At 43.2% G+C, this 10,274-nt stretch overlaps 3 protein-coding genes across 3 annotated transcripts; 1 reads left to right on the top strand and 2 right to left on the bottom strand.

Annotated features, from left to right (window-relative positions):
* Window positions 1-200: 200 nt before the first annotated feature.
* On the bottom strand, window positions 201-4,409 carry hob1_2 (BAR adaptor protein Hob1; the record flags this gene model as incomplete). The annotated part of the gene is made up of 1 exon (XM_064831153.1): window positions 201-4,409. One exon carries the CDS (start codon window positions 4,407-4,409, stop codon window positions 201-203), a length of 4,209 nt encoding a protein of 1,402 aa, XP_064688021.1.
* A 41-nt stretch (window positions 4,410-4,450) lies between these two features.
* ATC70_011969 (uncharacterized protein) lies at window positions 4,451-5,647 on the bottom strand (the record flags this gene model as incomplete). The annotated part of the gene is made up of 1 exon (XM_064831152.1): window positions 4,451-5,647. The coding sequence occupies one exon, from the start codon at window positions 5,645-5,647 to the stop codon at window positions 4,451-4,453; it is 1,197 nt and encodes a 398-aa protein (XP_064688020.1).
* A 2,871-nt stretch (window positions 5,648-8,518) lies between these two features.
* On the top strand, window positions 8,519-9,666 carry ATC70_011968 (uncharacterized protein; the record flags this gene model as incomplete). Its single annotated transcript, XM_064831151.1, has 3 exons — window positions 8,519-8,655; window positions 8,740-8,819; window positions 8,891-9,666. 3 exons carry the CDS (start codon window positions 8,519-8,521, stop codon window positions 9,664-9,666), a joined length of 993 nt encoding a protein of 330 aa, XP_064688019.1.
* Window positions 9,667-10,274: the final 608 nt, after the last annotated feature.

Below are 10,274 nucleotides of genomic sequence, written 5' to 3'. Positions count from 1 at the left end.
TGAAAAGTACTCCAGGAAAGCTTAAGGAAGCATTTTTTTTTTTTTGTAGGGGAGACGAGCTCCAGTTTTTATTTAAAGTCCTTTAAATGTCGTGCTGAGGGATAGAAAAGACTGGATATAGAGACAAAGGATCGGATGGAAAATGGGTTGGAAAAAAAAAAAGGTGACAGAAGAATGAACGAAAAGGTAAAACTGAATACTTACGAATCAAGATTTAACTCGGCATCCAAACGAGCAAGAGAGCGAGCAAGGCGAAGTTGAACGGTGTCAGCGATGAACGGGGTTCGGTCGAAGATCCAGCGCCAATGCGCTTGCCAAATTGTCAAAAGAGTAGTTGCGAATAGTTGAGGAATAGAGAGTTCATTGAACGAGAGAGAGGGATCACGATCAAGAAGAGGGGAAGAACAGAGTAAAGTTTGTTGTAAGAAATGAATCAGATCAACATCAGAGATTGATGGAGAAGCAGAAAGATAGGTGTGATACATGTATCGCCAGACCAGCAACTTGGGAGGACAGGAGAACAGAGCATGTGTGATATCCTCCGTGGGAGAGGCAGGGCAGATTGTACAGAGGTGAGAAGGGTGATTGTCAGGAACGCGTAGATGTAGGAGGGCTCTGGTGGGGATTTTTTCATATATAGCCCGATACCAGACCGTGCGAGCAGCAAGGGGAATTGCGAGTGTCCAGAATGAGCGCCATTGAGGAGGTTGGAGAGGAGAAAGAGAGGAGGAGGAAGAGGGTAGGTTTTTGCGTAGTTTTTTAAAAAAGCGGATGCTGTTGAGTGGCAACCGACTACGCGAAGGCGAGGAAGAAGGAGGGACGAAAATGCTACGGCAAAACGCCCGCAGAGAGGGAGGTTGATGAGGGTCTAGGGCTGGACGGGGAGCAATGAAGCATTGCTGTGCAAAGAAAGGTTGGAATATCAGTTGACGAGAATTGATGAAATCAGCAACACGTTGGGAGACAATAGGATGGCTAGCAAATTGGAAGGAAGAACGAACACGAAGCACCTGATGATCAGCATCTAACCGGAAAATGTCGCTTACAAGAAGCTTCTTTGCAACGTTGGAGCCGTCTAAGAGAAGATTCGGTGGTATAAAGCTAGATGAATAAAGAGTATTAGTAGTAGGTAGTGAATGTAAAAGAATATCATAGAGAGGAAGTGAGTAGCAAGTAACAGCATCAACATATAAGTTATGACGCTCTGTTATCTGGAAAAGTGACAAACAGGACTGAAGATTAGTAATTGGATTGAGATAGCTGTGTCGACGGGATGGGCTTTGAGGAAACCACGACCGATGGCGAGCATAAGGCAACAAGAGATAGTAGAAGAAATGAGGGAAGACGGTGGAGGAGTAGCACCAAGAAAGAGTATAAGTTAAGACAGGAAGCGAAGGAGTGTTGTACTTGGAGAAGGCCGGAGAGTCAAGATATTGAAGTAATAGAGGGCACACCCAGTACCATTGCAGAGCTTGTTGTTGAGAGAGAGGATCTAGGAGCCCCAAACCACCGGCAGAGCGAGGTAAAGAGAGAGTAGCAAAAGAGAGTCTAGGGAATATACGAAAATTAATGAAGGCGGTACCCAGGCTTCGTAAAGAGAGCAACTGGGCCTTGGTAAATGTTGTGAGTCGTAAAACATGCCATAATTTGGAATAAATGAGTGAATTGAGAATGGTAGCACGGCCACGGATGGAGATGTTGCGTTGTGAGTGAAGAGCAATGGCATTTCGGATGGAATCATATAGTTTTTGAAAGGCAACATTGCGTTGAGTAATGCTGGAACAGATGGGATAACCGAGATAAATGAGGGGAGTGGCGGATGTTCGATCATGCCAGGCGTTTATGCCATAGGTTGCGAGTAAGGCTTGCCAAGTTGCTGAAGGATTGCCTGAGAGAGATGTAGCTACTGTCTTGTGATAGTTCAATAATGCGTTAGAAGCTTTCATATACATGGTGATGGCGGTCTGCAAGCGATGAAAGTCCTGCGTATCATGGAGATATACCAATGTATCATCCGCATATGCCAGGATTTTTACCGCCAGAGGTGTAGAGGCGGGAGAATCTGGAGGAGCAGGAGTATCAGGACTGACAGCAAGGCCGTCATTGTCCGGAAACAACTGTTGCATAGGAACTGAAATATCGTCAGATGTAGTTTGATTAGTAGGAGGTGGAGCTTCAGTATGCAGGTTGAAACCAGTAAACTGAGGATCTTGTTGAATGGAACGAAGGAAAGGATCAAAAGCAATGTTGAAAAGGAGGGGTGAGATGGGATCCCCTTGGCGGATACCACGTTGTTGGGTGATGGACGAGGTGGATATGTGGCCGTTAATGTTGATGTGAATTTGCGTAGAGAAGAGAAGGGTTATTAATGAATGGATAATGTTAGTAGGAAGGTTAAATCGTTGCATCACCGCCCGAAGGTAGTCAGGGTGGATGCGATCATACGCTTTCTCTTGATCCAAGAGCAGCGCAATACTGTCCGATGAAGTTTCAGCAGCAATGAGACGAGTGTTGTTGAGAATCATACCATTATCACCGATAAAACGACCAGGCATGAATCCAGACTGTTGGGGGCATATGATCTTGTTCATGAAGGGCATAAGGCGTTGATTAAGCAATCGTGTGAAGATCTTGGCATCACAGCAAATCAAAGATAGTGGACGCCAATTCTTGAGGTTGGAGAGGTCGCCAGACTTGGGTAGTAAACAAATGCAAGTTTGCAACCAGCTGGAAGGGAAGATACCCAGGTTGAGGGCATCATTAAACACCTTAACAGCAAGTTGGGCGGCCTTCTGGTGGTTGAAGATAATGTTGAGAATGGGGTAAGGTAAACCGTCGATACCAGGACTGGATTGGAACTTGGTACGATGAGTACCAGTCAATAAGTCGGCAATGGTGAAAGGTTGCTGAAGGGTATCATGATCGGCATCCGCGATGGTGTCAGAATCCGGAATAGTGGCACACAGAGAGTCGATACTCGCTGAATCCACGGCATCGCAGGAGTATAATGCTGCATAGAAACTAGAGGCTGCTGTCTGCATTGAAGAGGGGTCAGTGCATAATGAGTTAGTAACTGGATTGATGAGGCTAGTAATCGCCTTTTTGACCGCACGAGTGGCAATGGTACGTTTGAGGTATCCGGCAGAGGTTTCTCCCTGCTCGCGCCAATGTTTACCAGCACGTAATCGTAAGTTGGAAGCTATCTCCCGTTGAAGAATACCTATCTGCTTTTCAATAGTCGAGAGTAGAGGAGCGCGGATCCGAGGATCTGTATATTGTCGACAGATGCGATTGCGTTTACGTTGGAGTCGTTTGGATTGACGTTCCAAGGCACTACTTCTATCACGACTGACTCGACGAACAATTTCTTGCACCAAGGTTTTGAGAGCATCCCAATTGTCCTGTGGGGAAGCAGGAGGAATAGAGGCGGCGATATCGATAGAGGCAGAGATCTCCAAGGTATTGAAAAAGTCATCAAGAGCTGTAAACAGTTGGTCAATGAAATATGGGTTAGTCGAAAGATTTGGGTTAGCACGCCAAAGGCCTGATCCCTGACGATCCGAAGAAAAGACAAATCGAGCCCGTAGTAGAGCATGATCCGTCCAGGAGGAGTCAAGGAACATAATTTCAGACGAATGTAGATGTTGAAATAGGAAATTAGAAGCATAAAGGTAATCGATAGTAGATTGACCAGTTCGTCTACGATAGGTTGGTAATAGAGGACCCTCTTCCCTGGAATGAGTGCATTCAAAGAGGTGGGTATTGATGAGTCGGTGGAAGTGTCTGTGAATAGCAGCTCCTGAAGTAATATTGTCAGTATCAAGTTCCGGATCATCACTATCGTCGGTCAGATAGGAGGTAGCATGGTAGTTGAAATCGCCCATCAGAAGCATGGGAGAAAGATTGGAAGGATCAGAATCGAGCAAGGTAGATAAAGAGGATAGGGATTCCCGAGAGGTTGAAGAAGGAATGTCGAAAAGGGGCAACGTTAGTAGGTCTCTGAAGAACCGAACTCGGGGTGAGTACTGGGCTGGGGCATAAACATTAAGGAGCGTAAAGGGTGGAAACAACGCATTGGCATGGACAACCTTACAGGCAATGATGCGTTGATCTAGATCTAAGTCTAACGAATGTAATTGAATTAAAGGATTGAATGAAATAATACCACAATGTTGGGTCCATAAGGTGTCATGAGCTTGAAATTGTAAATTGAGTTGATCTTGAACTGCCTCGACTGCATGTGATTCTTGAACACAGAGGATGTCCAAATGTAAGGAACGGAGGTATCGGATGAAGTCAGAGCTAATCTCGGGCGTAGATGCTTTGACGAGATTGCGGCAGTTCAAGGAAGCTATATTTAGATTGTGATTGTGCATAAAAGAATTAGTATTCGTGTCATAATGGGGCATATTATTCGCATAGTTGGGTGATTCAAAGGTAGTAGTACTCATTAGACCAAGGGGGCTGAGACGCCGTCAGCTGGGCTAATAGAGGAAGAGGAGGCAGCAGGTTGGGAAGTAGAATCTTGAGAAGCAGGAGCATCATCCATGTTAACATCATCCGTTGAAGAAGATGAGGCAGTCTTGGATGCCTTGGCAGGGTAGATCTCACGGTAAAATGTTTGATACATAGTCTCGGATATCCATTTTCGTTTGAAGCAGAAGTCGCGAGCGACGGCCAATTTGATGTTGGGAGTGTTGAGGCGTTTAATCATGCGGAGCAAACGTTCTTGGTGAATGCGTGCCGCCTCAGACTGCAAAAAGAGCGGATCAGCATGGTTGGCGTACTTGGGATCCCTGAGGATGGTGGGTGCACAAGGGTCGAAGTCGGTAATCCGTTGAGAGTCAGGGAGTTGAGCCATTGCTTCCACGACAGTGGAGGCATAGTCGTTGTGAACTAAGAAACTAATGATGTTATTAGTAGGGTAATGGATATCAAGAATGCGGCTTTGAGATAAACCAAGCACCTGGAAACCCGCACGGACTTTCGAGATGGCTTCACGTCCACGAGAGGTGAAGTACAGGAATTGGTAACCGTGGGTCGTCGAGGGAAGAGAGTAGAACCGGCTAACCTGCTCTAAAGTCAATGGCCGTTTGGCTTTGGCCTTGGGAGCTGGTTTGGTGGATGTGGAAGCCTTGGGCTTGGAATCCTTGCGTTTAGTAACGGCTGGAGCTGCTTCATCCGCTGGTGGTTTGGCAGCCATATCTGCCCATAGAGAGGCTGAGGTGCCCTCGGAGCTCCTTTCGAGCACCGGCGTAGTAGCAGATGGAGGTGTCGAGGTTTGATTGGCAGCCGACTTGAGTTGCGCAATCTCGTGGTGGGCTTTATCCAAAGCCAGTTGGAGTTCCTGGTTCTTTTTGATCAATTCTTGAGTCTGTTTGATCAAAGCTTGGTTCTGTTCCAGTTGTGAGTCGTGAGTCTGCAAGTGAGTGGTGACAGAGGCAAGACGTGAATAGATCTCCTGAATCCAAGTGGGCATCAGGGGAGACTGATGGATTTCGTCTGGTTTAGGTGGGTGCATGCCTTCAAGGAAGGCAGGTGGGTTGATCGCATTAGTGGAAGGCTCAACGACCATATTGATAGTGGAGCTGGTGGGAGCGGTTGTAGGTGCAGGAGCAACGGGTGTTGCAATATTCATAGTGTCCATAAAGTCAGTAGTAGTTGCTTGGCTTCGCGGTGATCTACGTAAAGGTACCGTGGTAGCTTTGATAGTGGAGTGGCGCCGCTTCCTAGAAGCAACGGGAAGTTTAGAGGTTCGGTTGCCGGTTGTCGTCTGTTTGGCTAAAGTAAGACGGGAGTTGGAGGTAACGGTAGGTGTCGGCTGGCTTGACAGACCTGACTGGCTTGTTGTAACTGTGTTTGTTGTCGGTTTTGTTTGGATCTTTACTGCTTGATGATGTTGTTTTCGGGGTTTAAAAGGCCCTAAAAACAATTTAGACGAAAGAAAGGTGGCTTAAGGAAGCATGGGGTGATTATCATACTTCACTTAGTCGAATCTGCAAAAATAGCTCGATCGAGTCCAGAATCATCAAAATTTGTCCAATCTGGGACAGACTATGATTCTGGGTTTGAATTAATTTTGGCTGGTGGGGCCAGCTGGAAAACTCATGCCCTTTTCATAAGGCAATACAGTAGTAAATGTCCTTGAAGCGTATAGAAAGTAGGTGGAATGTCATAGCACTATCGTTTATAATGATATTTTATTGCCTTCTATATCGTTCATAATGATATTTTATTGCATTCTATATTTAATAACGTTAGTCTGGACATTGACAATGCATGGGTTGCATAAAATGTCTGCAGTAAGTAGTGAAATCTCTGAGGCTCCGAGCTGTCGTTCAAAGAAAACGTTGGTAGCATTGAGCAGAGGAAAGAGGATAGAAATAATAGTGGTTTTTATTGATTGATTGTAAAATCATTATTCTCATATGAGCCAGGTCTGATAGATGCCTTGAAACTCAGGTTCCATATTAGGATTGTAAAGTGCAAAAGGACTGAACATTTATTATGTTATGATGATATGAGCCAGGTCTGATAGATGCCTTGAAACTCAGGTTCCATATTAGGATTGTAAAGTGCAAAAGGACTGAACATTTATTATGTTATGATATGAGCCAGGTCTGATAGATGCCTTGAAACTCAGGTTCCATATTAGGATTGTAAAGTGCAAAAGGACTGAACATTTATTATGTTATGATGATATGAGCCAGGTCTGATAGATGCCTTGAAACTCAGGTTCCATATTAGGATTGTAAAGTGCAAAAGGACTGAACATTTATTATGTTATGATATTGAATTAAAATGTTTCTCTCGACCCAAAGCAACCCTTGAAGCCACTGTTGTAGGGTCTTCGTATACAAAATTTCGACATTTTGGCTAAAAATCTCATTTTATGTTTACTGATATTGCTCAATAAGCTCTTTCACAACATTTATTTTGATTAGCACCATTAGATGCGCCATAAAAAGCACTCTTAGAAAGCTTAAGCAAGTTTTCAATGATCACCACAGTTTATATAGTCGAATCTTTTAAAATAAGTTAATCAAGTCGAAGAAAGCAAAATTTGGCCAATCTTGGGCAGAAAAAACCCTGAGCTTGAATAAATTTTGGTGGTGGTGTTGCTGCTGCTACTGGCTGCCCAAAATGTCTTTCTGATAATGACAATGAGGATCAAGATGTTGATTAAATGGGGGTCATAAATTTGAAACGACTATCGGTTAGCCCAAACATTTTTTTTTGCTTCTTTTGGGCATTTTCATACAGTATCTGCCAACGCCAGATAGCCTCGCTCACTACCAAAATACGTAATCGCAACTTCGAAATCATGATTTGCAGCACTTCAAAATGGCATGTAGGCAGTATGCGTTTCATTCATTGGTTTAAAAGCAGAACAGCATTTCCGTATATATAAACAATGTAAAGAAATGGCAAGCTAGACCTCAAGCATGTGCGTCGTCATAGAAAGAGACAAGTGTAAATGTATAACATTCTGTCTTATACGAATCAATATACCTCATATTGCAATCAAGTGCTATGAGTGTGGAGTCAGTAGGCGGTCCATAAGAATTTCTCAAGGTAGTTCGTATCAGGCCTACTTTTTTTACATCATGTACATTTGATAGTAGTGTATGTTCCTTGTGAAATGTTATTGAATCACTCTCCCTGAGGCATTCACTTGTGTTCTATGCCTTAACATAGCTGCACAAACCAGCTTGCTCTACCACATACATTGCTTATTAATAGAAACTAGAATGTCATCTCAATGGAAAGCAGTGGTAAATTATCGCCATTTGAATGGCATTCGGTTAGAAGATGAAACGTGGAGCATGTAGCTCAAATGCTGATGCCTCGGCATTACAGATGATCCGCATTTCGAATGGAAATTTGCAGCGCTCGAGATACCTTCAAAAATGGTGTTGGCTATACACTATGGATCCTATGTCTGAGAAGAAATCCACATACAAAATGCTTGTTTAGGCAGAAAGCATTGGGTTGAATTGATGGCAAAAACTGGGAAATCAAAGAGTAGCACAGAAATACAGGTTATGCCAATGACATCAAGCAATCCATGCAACTGCTGCCAGTTCGGATAAAAAATTGAAGCAAAATGTTGGAGTGGAAGGAAAGAAAGATTTTTTTTCCATGTATCAATTTAAGATATGGATCTTCATAGGACACAATGTTCGGTTTTTTCCATAAACTAGCATGATATTTTCCATAGCATCATGCCAGGCTCTCTTAATTGCCTCAAAACATCACAAGCGATGCAAGCACACTTCTTGATGCACCTTGCACTTCATCATCACGGTGTATCCAAAAAAGAAACAGATCTAAAAAACGAATGGCGCAAATTGAGTCAATCTGTAGCTTAAACCAATTACGTCTTGATAAGAGTGGAACACCACTCGAACTGGGTATTGAGACATCTTGATTCAAAAAGCGAAATCAGTATATAAAAGAAGCTCAAAATGACAAAAGTATGCTTTTTTTCTTCTCCATTAAAATTTTCGTAGCTTAAATGGTTAAAGTTACTGTTTGTGGTGCTGCTGGTGGCATTGGCCAGCCTCTTTCTCTTTTGTTGAAACAATCCAACCTCATTTCTCATCTCGCTTTATACGATATTGTCAACGCTCATGGTGTTGCTATAGACCTTAGGTAACATTACAAATTCCTTTACTTGGAAGTCAAGAGATAATAGAAAAGACTTGATTATCTGATGACAATACGTCTTATCTTTAGTCATATTGATACGAGCAGCAAGGTCACAGGCCATGTTGGTCCCCTTGAATTAGAAGAAGCGATCAAAGATGCCGATATCGGTAAGGATCATTGGATGGCACATGTGTTGATTTATGAGCCCTATTCACTAACCCATTCCCTCTCTGTTCAGTTGTCATTCCAGCAGGTGTACCTAGAAAGCCTGGCATGTCCAGAGACGATCTCTTCAAAATCAATGCTGGTATCGTCAGAGATCTTGCTGTAGCAGCAGCCAATTATGCTCCCAAAGCGCTCATATGTATCATTTCAAACCCTGTTAACTCCACTGTCGCTGTTGTTGCTGAAGTGTTCAAGAAATACGATGTATACGATCCTCGCAAAATCTTTGGAGTCACTACACTGGATCTCGTGCGTTCATCAACTTTTTTAGCCGAACTCTTGGAAGCAAATCCTAGACAAGTCAATGTTCCTGTGGTTGGTGGACACAGCGGCGTTACCATCATTCCTCTCTTATCTCAAGTACCTGGCACAGACAAACTGTCTGAAAAGCAATTGGAGGATCTGACCAAACGCATCCAATTTGCCGGTGATGAAGTGGTGAAAGCCAAGAACGGTGCAGGTAGTGCCACGTTATCGATGGCTTATGCTGGCGCTCGATTTACGCTCAATCTCATTGAATCTGTCTTTCATGGTGTTACTCGCATTGAATGTGCCTATGTCAATCTTGCATCTGATCCCGAAGGAGCTCAATTTGTTCATCGTATTGCTGGTGAAGAGATGGAGTACTTTTCTGTGCCTCTTGAATTTGGCCGTGAAGGTATTCAGCGTATTTTGCCTCTTGGTAAAATGTCTAGATTGGAATATCAACTCTTGACATCTGCTGTTCCAGAGCTGAAGAGCAATATTGTAAAGGGTGTCTCATTTATCACAGATGACTCAAAATTGTAAATCATACATCATTACCATCATTGACATACCTTTCCTTTTTGTTTCTTTTGCTTGAAATTAATACGTAGTAGTTGTCTTGTTGAGATCTTATCATTTCGTTTCTATTATTCATTTGTACATAGTTTATTATTAAAATTCGTAACCATCACATACTCCCTTTTTTTGTATTTTTAATGTTTGACATTTGTATATCACTGATCATAATATATAGTGAAGGTAGGCAGGAGACGGGTAATTGCTTGGATTTGAAAGATGTGTCAAATCATGCCGATTTCTACGCAGCCAATGTTTCTCGCAATGAACCAAGCGCCATCATCTCTGCTTCATGCGCCTGAACAGCATAATTTGTGCCTGAATCCACCGAATGCTTTGATGCAATCTAGAGAGACGAATTGCAACCCAAGTCAATCCACTGAAAAACCAGAGATACCCAGCAATATTAATGACCTAGATCCTTGGTAAAACTAGCCTTCAAGTCAAATGTGAGTAGCATACTATTCAGTATGTCTATACTAGCCGATCTATCTCGCTACGCTCGATGTCGACGTCGCCCTGTGGGCTCTCGCCAAAGACATTTTAAATCAGATATAATAAGATTTTGGCATATC

This window comes from Mucor velutinosus (genome assembly GCF_035048745.1).
Source record: "Mucor velutinosus strain NIH1002 chromosome Unknown tig00001567, whole genome shotgun sequence".
NCBI lineage: Eukaryota > Fungi > Mucoromycota > Mucoromycetes > Mucorales > Mucoraceae > Mucor > Mucor velutinosus.
Note: the sequence above shows the minus strand (reverse complement) of the source record. Positions and strands in the feature narration are given on the sequence as shown.